Source organism: Bombina bombina, chromosome 7, assembly GCF_027579735.1.
Source record: "Bombina bombina isolate aBomBom1 chromosome 7, aBomBom1.pri, whole genome shotgun sequence".
NCBI lineage: Eukaryota > Metazoa > Chordata > Amphibia > Anura > Bombinatoridae > Bombina > Bombina bombina.
Genome location: NC_069505.1, coordinates 406,151,242 through 406,166,255, shown reverse-complemented (window position 1 = coordinate 406,166,255; position 15,014 = coordinate 406,151,242). Strand labels below are relative to the sequence as shown.

The window sequence follows — 15,014 nt, the reverse complement described above, 5'->3', positions numbered from 1 at the left end:
TCCAGGTCCAGGGACCCCAGGGCGACGCTGATAGATGCTCTAGCAGCGCCCTGGTCTTTCAACCTGGCTTATGTGTTTCCACCGTTTCCTCTGCTCCCTCGACTGATTGCCAAGATCAAGCAGGAGAAAGCATTGGTGATTTTAATAGCGCCTGCGTGGCCACGCAGGACCTGGTATGCAGACCTAGTGGACATGTCATCCTTTCCACCATGGACTCTGTCTCTGAGACAGGACCTTCTACTTCAGGGTCCTTTCCTCCATCCAAATCTAATTTCTCTGAGACTGACTGCATGGAGATTGAACGCTTGATTTTATCAAAGCGTGGCTTCTCCGAGTCAGTCATTGATACCTTAATACAGGCACGAAAGCCTGTCACCAGGAAAATTTACCATAAAATATGGCGTAAATATCTTTATTGGTGTGAATCCAAGGGCTACTCATGGAGTAAGGTCAGGATTCCTAGGATATTATCTTTTATCCAAGAAGGCTTGGAAAAAGGTTTGTCAGCTAGTTCCTTAAAGGGACAGATTTCTGCTCTGTCTATTCTTTTGACAGACGTTCCAGACGTTCAGGTCTTTTGTCAGGCTTTAGTCAGAATCAAGCCTGTGTTTAAACCTGTTGCTCCACCATGGAGCTTAAATTTGGTTCTTAAGGTTCTTCAAGGTGTCCCGTTTGAACCTCTTCATTCCATTGATATAAAACTTTTATCTTGGAAAGTCCTTTTTTTGGTAGCTATTTCCTCGGCTCGTAGAGTCTCCGAGTTAGCTGCCTTACAATGTGATTCTCCTTATCTAATTTTTCATTCTGATAAGGTAGTCCTGCGTACCAAACCTGGGTTTTTACCTAAGGTGGTATCTAACAAGAATATCAATCAAGAGATTGTTGTTCCATCCTTGTGTCCTAATCCTTCTTCAAAGAAGGAACGTCTGTTACACAATTTGGACGTGGTTCGTGCTTTAAAGTTTTACTTACAAGCTACTAAGGATTTTCGGCAAACATCTGCTTTGTTTGTTGTTTACTCTGGTCAGAGGAGAGGTCAAAAGGCTTCGGCAACCTCTCTTTCTTTTTGGCTAAGAAGCATAATACGCTTAGCCTATGAGACTGCTGGACAGCAGCCCCCTGAAAGGATTACAGCTCATTCTACTAGAGCTGTGGCTTCCACCTGGGCCTTTAAAAATGAGGCCTCTGTTGAACAGATTTGCAAGGCGCCGACTTGGTCTTCGCTTCATACTTTTTCAAAATTTTACAAATTTGATACTTTTGCTTCTTCGGAGGCTATTTTTGGGAGAGAGGTTTTACAGGCAGTGGTACCTTCCGTTTAAGTTCCTGCCTTGTCCCTCCCTTCATCCGTGTACTTTAGCTTTGGTATTGGTATCCCATAAGTAATGGATGATCCGTGGACTGGATACACCTTACTAGAGAAAACACAATTTATGCTTACCTGATAAATTTATTTCTCTAGTGGTGTATCCAGTCCACGGCCCGCCCTGTCATTTTAAGGCAGGTTATTTTTAAATTAAAACTACAGTCACCACTGCACCCTATGGTTTCTCCTTTCTCTGCTTGTTTTCGGCCGAATGACTGGATATGGTAGGAAGGGGAGGAGCTTTATAACAGCTTTGCTGTGGGTCCTCTTGCAACTTCCTGTTGGGAATGAGAATATCCCATAAGTAATGGATGATCCGTGGACTGGATACACCACTAGAGAAATAAATTTATCAGGTAAGCATAAATTGTGTTTTTTTATATAAAGCAAATTATTTTTCCAGTTCCTCTTTTTGTATGCTTTTTACTCCTTCTTTTACACCTCACTTCTTGGCTATACGTTAAACTAAGGTATGAATGAGGTAAGAGGTGTATTTATAGGCATTTTGAGGTTTGGGAAACTTTGCCCCCTCCTGGTAGGATTGTATATCCCATACGTCACTAGTTCATGGACTCTTGCCACTATGAAAGAAATTAATTTATCAGGTAAGTTCTTACAGAAATTATGTTTTGTATTCTTATGTCACAATTTATGTACAACACACATGGTCATTTTTTAAAGCAATTTTATACAATAATACACCAGAGCAAATGCCTCTCACCTCCTCTTAGGTACCACTGCGATCCACATTTGTTATCTGATGTGCCTTGTTGTAGTTGTAAATATCTTTTTTTCTTTCTTATTTAGAACTGAGCCCATCAACAACACTGGGAAGCCTACACCAGAAGACCCTTTATGTTCACGTACTACCGACAACAGCCGAGTGTTAGCAGCACCCAATTACTACTTCTGTGTTGCTCTGGTCAGAAGGAACAGACGTGCAACCTCTGGGCCAGAAACCACTGGCCAAAGTCACCATTGTGCCGCTGCCCCGACTGTAACAACCCATTTCGATCCCTTTACCATCTTGTTTCTACGGGAACCTCTGTTCAGGAATCAAGAGCTTTAGTTTGTTGAAATCCTATATCAGTTGTATTTATTAACCAAAGACCACAGAAGATTTATGCAATTCCCAGCACGCACTGCGGTTTATTTTTTTATTCAACTTGATGTTAACAATTTTTTTTTTTTAAGTAAGGGTACTGGAATTCCTAGATTTAATGTAATTTCCCCTATATAGATGTTAGGGGGTCCTATTCAAGCTTTGATGTTTTAGTAAAATACAATTCATTATGCCCCGAATGTATTATGGGTGAGGGGATTATACTGAGCACCTTGTGGTGTGGAATAGCCGGCACGTAACTGTGACATCAGTATAGGTCAGCCACTGTCGTATAAATCAGAAGGCAATGTTCTGATTGGTGTGTGTCTATTGTGTGTTGCGAGGCCCAGTAAGCAGGTTTACATTGATTATTTGGACATGCCCCATCAATGGTTTGTGCATTCTTCTGATGTATACTTCATGGTAATTAAACAAGCTCTTTCTGTAATTTTTGACTCGTCAGCATTTCTATTCATTAACCTGATGCAATGCAGCGGATGCATTATAGTCCAGACCTTCCATTTTATTTGACATTTCTATAGATTTTTCTTGTCTGTCTATAGGAGGTCAGAGAGGAGCCTTGTACCTTATAAATATGAGTACTTTGTTAAAAGGATTTTCAAAACAATTTCTTCTACATACAAATGTTTAGGTAACTCCTTGCTTTTGAAATTCTAGATTTTTCATCGTAATTTGAGTATTTAAGAGGGAAAACATGTAGTTTTATTTTATATGTGATCATTTTATCATTTTAAGCTGATAAACGTTTTATCATATATGTAAGAGCACTATTTATTCATGTCAATATTCTTTTGCATGAAAAAAAGGTTTAGGTCCCCATTTAGCAGATGCTGGTTGGACAAGGCATTGCGGCAAGTGACAAGGATCTGTGCCTGCAGTTATCAGCCATGCCGGTGTTCTATCATATTTTCCTACTGTCTGTATTGCGCATGTGCAAAACTACAACATCACATTCCACAGATGTTCCTAAAACAGCTGTGGAATGTGCTGACGTTATTGTCATGCGCAAATGGAAGTGTAGGAAAATCTGATAGGGGCTAGTAATAATTACTACCGCTTCCCTGAGTAATGCGGTGACGTAATTAGCGCATGCGCAGATAGTAGGTAGGAAGATCTGACAGAACACTGCATTCTTCTTTAATGCGGGGAGAATAGGAAGTTCTGACAGTGAATAAACAGATAGTAAAATCCAACAGAGGACTGATAAATGTATCGGCGCATTGCTCCTCTTACGTTACGTTAATAAACTCTGAATGTTTACAAATTATGATACAGATCTATTAGTCTAAAAGGGGTATTTGTCAATTTATTATTATTATTATTATCATTTATTTGTACAGCGCCGCCAAATTCCGTAGCGCTAACAAACAATTTATGCCAATGATTGATAGGGTGTATAATTAATAATAAAAAAAATATTATAACATGTTCAGACTCTCTTTACTTTCTCTCTACAAAAACATTAACTTGACAAAGAACAAAGGCCTTTTATATGTTTTAAAATATAATTTATGATATGTATAAAAAAAAAACAATGTCCCTTTAAGTTAAAGGGACAGTCTACACCAGAATTTTATTGTTTAAAAAGATAGATAATCCCTTTTTCTCCAACATAGGTGTGTCCGGTCCACGGCGTCATCCTTACTTGTGGGATATTCTCTTCCCCAACAGGAAATGGCAAAGAGCCCAGCAAAGCTGGTCACATGATCCCTCCTAGGCTCCGCCTTCCCCAGTCATTCTCTTTGCCGTTGTACAGGCAACATCTCCACGGAGATGGCTTAGAGTTTTTTGGTGTTTAACTGTAGTTTTTATTATTCAATCAAGAGTTTGTTATTTTAAAATAGTGCTGGTATGTACTATTTACTCTGAAACAGAAAAGAGATGAAGATTTCTGTTTGTAAGAGGAAAATGATTTTAGCAACCGTTACTAAAATCGATGGCTGTTTCCACACAGGACTGTTGAGAGGAATTAACTTCAGTTGGGGGAAACAGTGAGCAGACTTTTGCTGCTTGAGGTATGACACATTTCTAACAAGACGATGTAATGCTGGAAGCTGTCATTTTCCCTATGGGATCCGGTAAGCCATTTTTATTACATAAAGAAAAAAAGGGCTTCACAAGGGCTTTTAAGACTGTAGACATTTTCTGGGCTAAAACGATTTATATATAAGCATATTTTATACCCCATAGCCTTGAGGAATTATTTTAATCTTGGGAACTATGTAAAATAACCGGCAGGCACTGTATTGGACACCTTATTCTCTAGGGGCTTTCCCTAATCATAGGCAGAGTCTCATTTTCGCGCCTCTATTGCGCACTTGTTTTTGGGAAGCATGACATGCAGATGCATGTGTGAGGAGCTCTGATACATAGAAAAGACTTTCTGAAGGCGTCATTTGGTATCGTATTCCCCTTTGGGCTTGGTTGGGTCTCAGCAAAGCAGATACCAGGGACTGTAAAGGGGTTAAATATAAAAACGGCTCCGGTTCCGTTATTTTAAGGGTTAAAGTTTCCAAATTTGGTGTGCAATACTCTTAAGGCTTTAAGACACTGTGGTGAAATTTTGGTGAATTTTGAACAATTCCTTCATACTTTTTCACATTTGCAGTAATAAAGTGTGTTCAGTTTAAAATTTAAAGTGACAGTAACGGTTTTATTTTAAAACGTTTTTTGTACTTTGTTATCAAGTTTATGCCTGTTTAACATGTCTGAACTACCAGATAGACTGTGTTCTGTATGTGGGGAGGCCAAGGTTCCTTCTCATTTAAATAGATGTGATTTATGTGACACAAAATTTAGAGAAAATGATGCCCAAGATGATTCCTCAAGTGAGGGGAGTAAGCATGGTACTGCATCATCCCCTCCTTCGTCTACACCAGTCTTGCCCACACAGGAGGCCCCTAGTACATCTAGTGCGCCAATACTCCTTACTATGCAACAATTAACGGCTGTAATGGATAATTCTATCAAAAACATTTTAGCCAAAATGCCCACTTATCAGCGAAAGCGCGACTGCTCTGTTTTAGAAAATTCTGAAGAGCATGAGGACGCTGATGATATTGGTTCTGAAGTGCCCCTACACCAGTCTGAGGGGGCCAGGGAGGTTTTGTCTGAGGGAGAAATTTCAGATTCAGGGAAAATTTCTCAACAAGCTGAACCTGATGTGATTACATTTAAATTTAAATTGGAACATCTCCGCGCTCTGCTTAAGGAGGTGTTATCTACTCTGGATGATTGTGAGAATTTGGTCATTCCAGAGAAATTATGTAAAATGGACAAGTTCCTAGAGGTCCCGGGGCCCCCCGAAGCTTTTCCTATACCCAAGCGGGTGGCGGACATTGTAAATAAAGAATGGGAAAGGCCCGGTATACCTTTCGTCCCTCCCCCCATATTTAAAAAATTGTTTCCTATGGTCGACCCCAGAAAGGACTTATGGCAGACAGTCCCCAAGGTCGAGGGGGCGGTTTCTACTCTAAACAAACGCACCACTATACCCATAGAAGATAGTTGTGCTTTCAAAGATCCTATGGATAAAAAATTAGAAGGTTTGCTTAAAAAGATGTTTGTTCAGCAAGGTTACCTTCTACAACCAATTTCATGCATTGTTCCTGTCACTACAGCAGCGTGTTTCTGGTTCGATGAACTAGAAAAGGCGCTCAATAATAATTCTTCTTCTTATGAGGAGATTATGGACAGAATTCATGCTCTCAAATTGGCTAATTCTTTCACCCTAGACGCCACTTTGCAATTGGCTAGGTTAGCGGCGAAAAATTCTGGTTTTGCTATTGTGGCGCGCAGAGCGCTTTGGCTAAAATCTTGGTCAGCGGATGCGTCTTCCAAGAACAAATTGCTTAACATTCCTTTCAAGGGGAAAACGCTGTTTGGCCCTGACTTGAAAGAGATTATCTCTGATATCACTGGGGGCAAGGGCCACGCCCTTCCTCAGGATAGGTCTTTCAAGGCCAAAAATAAACCTAATTTTCGTCCCTTTCGCAGAAACGGACCAGCCCCAAGTGCTACGTCCTCTAAGCAAGAGGGTAATACTTCTCAAGCCAAGCCAGCCTGGAGGCCAATGCAAGGCTGGAACAAAGGAAAGCAGGCCAAGAAACCTGCCACTGCTACCAAGACAGCATGAGATGTTGGCCCCCGATCCGGGACCGGATCTGGTGGGGGGCAGACTCTCTCTCTTCGCTCAGGCTTGGGCAAGAGATGTTCTGGATCCTTGGGCACTAGAAATAGTCTCCCAAGGTTATCTTCTGGAATTCAAGGGGCTTCCCCCAAGGGGGAGGTTCCACAGGTCTCAATTGTCTTCAGACCACATAAAAAAACAGGCATTCTTACATTGTGTAGAAGACCTGTTAAAAATGGGAGTGATTCATCCTGTTCCATTAGGAGAACAAGGGATGGGGTTCTACTCCAATCTGTTCGTAGTTCCCAAAAAAGAGGGAACATTCAGACCAATCTTACATCTCAAGATCCTAAACAAGTTTCTCAAGGTTCCATCGTTCAAAATGGAAACCATTCGAACAATTCTTCCTTCCATCCAGGAAGGTCAATTCATGACCACGGTGGATTTAAAGGATGCGTATCTACATATTCCTATCCACAAGGAACATCATCGGTTCCTAAGGTTCGCATTCCTGGACAAGCATTACCAGTTTGTGGCACTTCCGTTCGGATTAGCCACTGCTCCAAGAATTTTCACAAAGGTACTAGGGTCCCTTCTAGCGGTGCTAAGACCAAGGGGCATTGCAGTAGTACCTTACTTGGACGACATTCTGATTCAAGCGTCGTCCCTTCCACAAGCAAAGGCTCACACGGACATTGTCCTGGCCTTTCTCAGATCTCACGGGTGGAAAGTGAACGTAGAAAAAAGTTCTCTATCTCCGTCAACAAGGTTTCCCTTCTTGGGAACAATAATAGACTCCTTAGAAATGAGGATTTTTCTGACAGAGGCCAGAAAATCAAAACTTCTAAACTCTTGTCAAATACTTCATTCTGTTCCTCTTCCTTCCATAGCGCAGTGCATGGAAGTAATAGGTTTGATGGTAGCGGCAATGGACATAGTTCCTTTTGCGCGAATTCATCTAAGACCATTACAACTGTGCATGCTCAGTCAGTGGAATGGGGACTATACAGACTTGTCTCCGACGATACAAGTAGATCAGAGGACCAGAGATTCACTCCGTTGGTGGCTGTCCCTGGACAACCTGTCACAGGGGATGAGTTTCCGCAGACCAGAGTGGGTCATTGTCACGACCGACGCCAGTCTGGTGGGCTGGGGCGCGGTCTGGGGACCCCTGAAAGCTCAGGGTCTTTGGTCTCGGGAAGAATCTCTTCTCCCGATAAATATTCTGGAACTGAGAGCGATATTCAATGCTCTCAAGGCTTGGCCTCAGCTAGCAAAGGCCAAGTTCATACGGTTTCAATCAGACAACATGACGACTGTTGCGTACATCAACCATCAGGGGGGAACAAGGAGTTCCCTGGCGATGGAAGAAGTGACCAAAATCATTCAATGGGCGGAGACTCACTCCTGCCACTTGTCTGCAATCCACATCCCAGGAGTGGAAAATTGGGAAGCGGATTTTCTGAGTCGTCAGACATTTCATCCGGGGGAGTGGGAACTCCATCCGGAAATCTTTGCCCAAATTACTCAATTGTGGGGCATTCCAGACATGGATCTGATGGCCTCTCGTCAGAACTTCAAGGTTCCTTGCTACGGGTCCAGATCCAGGGATCCCAAGGCGACTCTAGTAGATGCACTAGTAGCACCTTGGACCTTCAAACTAGCTTATGTATTCCCGCCGTTTCCTCTCATCCCCAGGCTGGTAGCCAGGATCAATCAGGAGAGGGCATCGGTGATCTTGATAGCTCCTGCGTGGCCACGCAGGACTTGGTATGCAGACCTGGTGAATATGTCATCGGCTCCACCATGGAAGCTACCTTTGAGACGAGACCTTCTTGTTCAAGGTCCGTTCGAACATCCGAATCTGGTCTCACTCCAACTGACTGCTTGGAGATTGAACGCTTGATCTTATCAAAGCGAGGGTTCTCAGATTCTGTCATTGATACTCTTGTTCAGGCCAGAAAGCCTGTAACTAGAAAAATCTACCACAAAATATGGAAAAAATATATCTGTTGGTGTGAATCTAAAGGATTCCCTTGGGACAAGGTAAAAATTCCTAAGATTCTATCCTTTCTTCAAGAAGGTTTGGAGAAAGGATTATCTGCAAGTTCTTTGAAGGGACAGATTTCTGCCTTGTCTGTGTTACTTCACAAAAAGCTGGCAGCTGTGCCAGATGTTCAAGCCTTTGTTCAGGCTCTGGTTAGAATCAAGCCTGTTTACAAACCTTTGACTCCTCCTTGGAGTCTCAATTTAGTTCTTTCAGTTCTTCAGGGGGTTCCGTTTGAACCCTTACATTCCGTTGATATTAAGTTATTATCTTGGAAAGTTTTGTTTTTTGTTGCAATTTCTTCTGCTAGAAGAGTTTCAGAATTATCTGCTCTGCAGTGTTCTCCTCCTTATCTGGTGTTCCATGCAGATAAGGTGGTTTTACGTACTAAACCTGGTTTTCTTCCGAAAGTTGTTTCTAACAAAAACATTAACCAGGAGATAGTCGTGCCTTCTTTGTGTCCGAATCCAGTTTCAAAGAAGGAACGTTTGTTGCACAATTTGGATGTAGTTCGTGAAAGGAGAGGTCAAAAAGCAACTTCTACCTCTCTCTCTTTTTGGATTAAAAGCATCATCAGATTGGCTTACGAGACTGCCGGACGGCAGCCTCCTGAAAGAATCACAGCTCATTCCACTAGGGCTGTGGCTTCCACATGGGCTTTCAAGAACGAGGCTTCTGTTGATCAGATATGTAAGGCAGCGACTTGGTCTTCACTGCACACTTTTACTAAATTTTACAAATTTGATACTTTTGCTTCTTCTGAGGCTATTTTTGGGAGAAAGGTTTTGCAAGCCGTGGTGCCTTCCATCTAGGTGACCTGATTTGCTCCCTCCCTTCATCCGTGTCCTAAAGCTTTGGTATTGGTTCCCACAAGTAAGGATGACGCCGTGGACCGGACACACCTATGTTGGAGAAAACAGAATTTATGTTTACCTGATAAATTACTTTCTCCAACGGTGTGTCCGGTCCACGGCCCGCCCTGGTTTTTTAATCAGGTCTGATATTTTATTTTCTTTAACTACAGTCACCACGGTATCATATGATTTCTCCTATGCAAGTTTTCCTCCTTTACGTCGGTCGAATGACTGGGGAAGGCGGAGCCTAGGAGGGATCATGTGACCAGCTTTGCTGGGCTCTTTGCCATTTCCTGTTGGGGAAGAGAATATCCCACAAGTAAGGATGACGCCGTGGACCGGACACACCGTTGGAGAAAGTAATTTATCAGGTAAACATAAATTCTGTTATTACCCATTCCCTAGTTTTGCATAACCAACACAGTTATATTAATACACCTTTTACCTCTGTAATTACCTTGTATCTAAGCCCTTATTTCAATTCTTTTGATAGACATCTATTTTAGCCAATCAGAACTGGCTCACTGGAACTCCACGTGTGTGAGCACAGTGTTATCTATATAACACACATGAACTAACACCCTCTAGTAGTGAAAAACTGTCAAAATGCCCTGAGATAAGAGGCGGTCTTCAAGGGCTTAGAAATTTGCATATGGTTTAGATTTCAACTAAGAATACCAAGAGAACAAAGCAAAATTGATGATAAAAGTAAATTGGAAAATTGTTTAAAATTAGATTCTCTGTCTTATTTATGAAAGTTTATTTTGGACTAAACTGTCCCTTTAACTCATGTCATGTCTCATGTATAACTATTGTGCAATTAGCCTTATGGCCACTCAAAACAAACAGGATCATCATGTATGTGTTTTTTCTTGTATTTTTTTTTTTTAAATATACATTTTATTAAGGTGATTAAACAAGCATTACAGGCAAAACATGCATCAAAATATTCTTACATGGAAATTTATAGTTGTGTAAGTGATGACATCATAGCTCAACAACAAACACAAGAAATACAAATGTCACATAAAATAAAACTCTGCTAAGGATGTATGTGAGTCTGATATATCAATATAAAGAGACCAGATACGTAACCAAGCTGGCAGAAGGTGCACCTTTTCAGATCAGTTTTATTTGTCTTTTTAATCAGATGTTTTACAGTGTTTTAAAATACTTAATCTCACTTTGTATTGTATTAAAGTAACTATTGCTAATGAAAGAGGACTTCAGCTCCTAGTCTGCCGGAGCTCATGCTTTACTGAGAATTTTATGTATTCTTCCTTATCAGTTGAAGAACTATGAACTTCGGAGAGGTCAGATTTACTATCATGAGAGGCCGACTCTGTTCTGGTCTTAATAAAGCTATACATCCTGTTGCCATTGTGCTTACAGGGTCCTGACCAGGTCAGGTGACATCTGACTCGCCTGCATCATACGCAGTGACAGATTGAACGAAATGGACATCATGCTTGTGAAGGGATATGATATATACAAATTGGTAAACAGTTTAAATTGTGCTTGGACAGGTGGTTATTGAAGTCAAAAGACAGAAACCTCTACCTAAACCTACCTCTAGTCATATATAAGAATCTTTCTCTTGACTCTCGTACTGTAATGTAAAATTTATAATTTTATTAGAATGAACAGAGATCAGGTTTAAATGCCAGTCACAGCTAACATAGCAGGTCACTTTTCTGCTGTTATGTAGCATTTATATCAGATTGCAGCAAACAATTCCTTGCAAGTGTTGCTTTAATGTTGTGACTCCTGTTTCATGCAAATGTTTCAGTTGGCCATACTTTAAAGGGTTATTAAACACTTTGAGATAGCAATATAAAATAATAAAGTGTGTGTGTGTATGTATGTATATATATATATATATATATATATATAAATAAACAATATACTTTCATTATTTATTTTGTCCCCCTTTTCCTGTAATTCCATTCTGAAATTGTGAGCTTTTTAGTTCCTGTTAGAAATTGAAGTGCAGAACACTGTTATATTCCAGTCAGCCATTGGCTGCACACTCTACTGACCTATTTATAACTGTCTCTTATTGGCCACAGCAGAGAAAGTAACCTAAGTTACAACATGGCAGCTACCATTATTTTATAGATACTAAATCTTTACACTTATTTTGTCACTATTTAAACAACTAATAAAACTTTAAAAAAAAATACATCTGCATATTATTCTCAGGCTAATCTTTTCTTTGATGCATCATTCTATCTTGTATTAAATGTTTAATATCCATTTAAAGGACCAGTTTAAATACAGTTGAATTACAAGTTTGTTTCATTTTTCTTCCCCCGTTAGCCAATCACAAAATACATGTAGGTATTTACTGTGAATCCTTGCACATGCTCAGTAGGATCTGTTCCTTCTGAAAGTGTTTATATAAAAAGACTGTGCACATTTTGATATTAGAAGTTAAATGGAATGTTTAAAAAATGTATGTTGCGTGTAAATTATAATAGTTTAATTTTCATTTTAGTGTTCCTTTAGATATAGATTAAATGTGAACAGAAGACTCGGGTAAAGTATGAAGCCACCAATTAGTAACTAGCTCCCATTTCTGCATTTTTGTGCAGAGTATACCTAGCTATGGTTTTTTTCATAATGTGGCGAGAGTCCACAAGCCATTACTCCTGGGATTTTCTCCCTGTGAATTCCTGGTGGTCAGGAGAAATGGCTTGTGGCGCCCCACTAACAGGACTGTCATGACCAAGTACTGGGCTGCGGCTCAGCTGTTGAGAAACCAGGGTCTAGGCCACTGGTTTCCAAACATGTCCTTGGGCATCCCTAACAGGCCAGATTTTGAGGATATCTTAACTGGAGCGCAGACGATACCATCGCCAGAACTGTACACAAGATAAGGCCTCTTAATAATGATCTTTAAAGTGACATTAGAGCGTTACATCCATGGCTTACCTAGCTAATTGCTAGTAAGACCCCTTTTCCCATCCTCTAGGGCAGTGTTTCCCAACCGTGGTCCTCAAGTACCCCCAACAGGCCAGGTTTTCATTATAGCTGAACCAGTGCAAAGGTTGATCAGTAACCAACCTGCTCTCACCCATCAGCTGATTATTTCAACTGTGCTCTAGTTCAGCTATAATGAAAACCAGGACTGTTGGGGGTACTTGAGGACCGTGGTTGGGAAACGCTGCTCTAGGGCACTGTTTCTCCCTAACAGACCAAATTTTTTTCATCTGATTAGTAAACATTGTTGTTTTTCTTGCTCTCGTCAAAGGTAATCCTGAAATCCCGGGATGTTGGGGAGGCGTGAGGACAGGTATGAAAACCAGTGCTCTAGGGCAGTTTTTCCCAACCTCTGTCCTCAAGTACCCTTTAACAGTCCTGGTTTTCATTATATCTGAACTAGAGCACAGGTGAAATAATCAGCTGATGGCTGAGAGCAGGTTAGTAACAATGGTTACTGATCAGCTGATTACTTCACCTGTGCACTGGTTCAGCTATAATGAAAACCAGGCCTGTTGGGGGCACTTGAGGACCGCGGTTGGGAAACACTGCTCTAGGGGAATAGAATGAATTGACTATTACAAATTAACACTGACTCAAGTTACTAACCCTAGATAACGGAGTGAACAATTACTTTATATACTGATTGGATAGCAGCAACAGTGAATGACCAATTTCATTACTTACTGCTTGGATGTTTGAGCCACATGTCCCATGATGCTCAACTTGACGTTGAGTGCCTAAGCATCATGGGTAATGTAGTTCTGAAACATCAGGAGTGCCAAGGTGCCCCATCCCTTCGCTACATGGAGTGATCAATTGTATTATGTACTGATTGGATAGCGGCAACAGGGAGTTAAGTTTCAACACATATTGATTGGATAGCTGCAACAGGGAGTGAACAATTTCTTTATGTATTAATTGGATAGTGGTAATCCAATCAGTACTTAATGAAATTGCTCACTCTCTCTTGTTACTATCCAATCAGTACTTAATGAAATTGGATAGTAGCAAGAGAGAGTGAGCAATTTCATTAAGTACTGATTGGATAGTAACAAGAGAGAGTGAGCAATTTAATGAAGTACTGATTGGATAGTAACAAGAGAGAGTGAGCAATGTCATTAAGTACTGATTGATAGTAGCAAGAGAGAGTGAGCAATGTCATTAAGTACTGATTGGATAGTAACAAGAGACAGCGGGCAATGTCATTAAGTACTGATTGGATAGTAGCAAGAGAGAGTGAGCAATGTCATTAAGTACTGATTGGATAGTAGCAAGAGAGAGTGAGCAATGTCATTAAGTACTGATTGGATAGTAACAAGAGAGAGTGAGCAATGTCATTAAGTACTGATTGGATAGTAGCAAGAGAGAGTAAGCAATGTCATTAAGTACTGATTGGATAGTAACGAGAGAGTGAGCAATGTCATTAAGTACTGATTGGATAGTAACAAGAGAGAGTGAGCAATGTCATTAAGTACTGATTGGATAGTAACAAGAGAGAGTGAGCAATGTCATTAAGTACTGATTGGATAGTAACAAGAGAGTGAGCAATGTCATTAAGTACTGATTGGATAGTAACAAGAGAGAGTGAGCAATGTCATTAAGTACTGATTGGATAGTAACAAGAGAGTGAGCAATGTCATTAAGTACTGATTGTATAGTAACAAGAGAGAGTGAGTAATGTCATTAAGTACTAATTGGATAGTAACAAGAGAGTGAGCAATGTCATTAAGTACTGATTGGATAGTAACGAGAGAGTGAGCAATGTCATTAAGTACTGATTGAATAGTAGCAAGAGAGAGTAAGCAATGTCATTAAGTACTGATTGAATAGTAGCAAGAGAGAGTGAGCAATGTCATTAAGTACTGATTGGATAGTAACAAGAGAGAGTGAGCAATGTCATTAAGTACTGATTGAATAGTAGCAAGAGAGAGTAAGCAATGTCATTAAGAACTGGTTGTATAGTAACGAGAGAGTGAGCAATGTCATTAAGTACTGATTGTATAGTAACGAGAGAGTGAGCAATGTCATTAAGTACTGATTGGATAGTAGCAAGAGAGAGTGAGCAATGTCATTAAGAACTGGTTGTATAGTAACAAGAGAGAGTGAGCAATGCCATTAAGTACTGATTGGATAGTAACAAGAGAGAGTGAGCAATGTCATTAAGTACTGATTGCTCACTCTCTCTTGCTACTATGCAATCAGTACTTAATGACATTGCTCACTCTCTCTTGCTACTATCCAATCAGTACTTAATGACATTGCTCACTCTCTCTTGTTACTATGCAATCAGTACTTAATCAGGGCCGGATTTACATCTCAGGTGGCTGTAGGCACAAAAACATGAAGTGCAAAAAAATGAGGACTTTTTTTATTATTATTTAGGACAACTAAAAATAAATCTTAGATGTAAAATTACATTTTCCCTTTTATGGAGATACACAAATACACACACCAAATGCAATATTTGTTGTAATGGAAGCTACACCAAAAATCAATATTAACTTGACTCA

The 15,014-nt window shown here is 40.4% G+C and overlaps 1 protein-coding gene across 1 annotated transcript in view; it reads left to right on the top strand.

Moving 5' to 3' along the window:
• The window catches only part of IARS1 (isoleucyl-tRNA synthetase 1), a 299,311-nt gene extending 295,394 nt beyond the window's left edge, over positions 1–3,917 (top strand). Inside the window, exon 34 of the mRNA XM_053721177.1 lies at positions 2,174–3,917. Within this exon, the coding sequence (XP_053577152.1) occupies positions 2,174–2,256 (83 nt within the window). The 3' untranslated portion in view covers positions 2,257–3,917. The remainder of the gene's footprint in view (positions 1–2,173) is intronic.
• Positions 3,918–15,014: the final 11,097 nt, after the last annotated feature.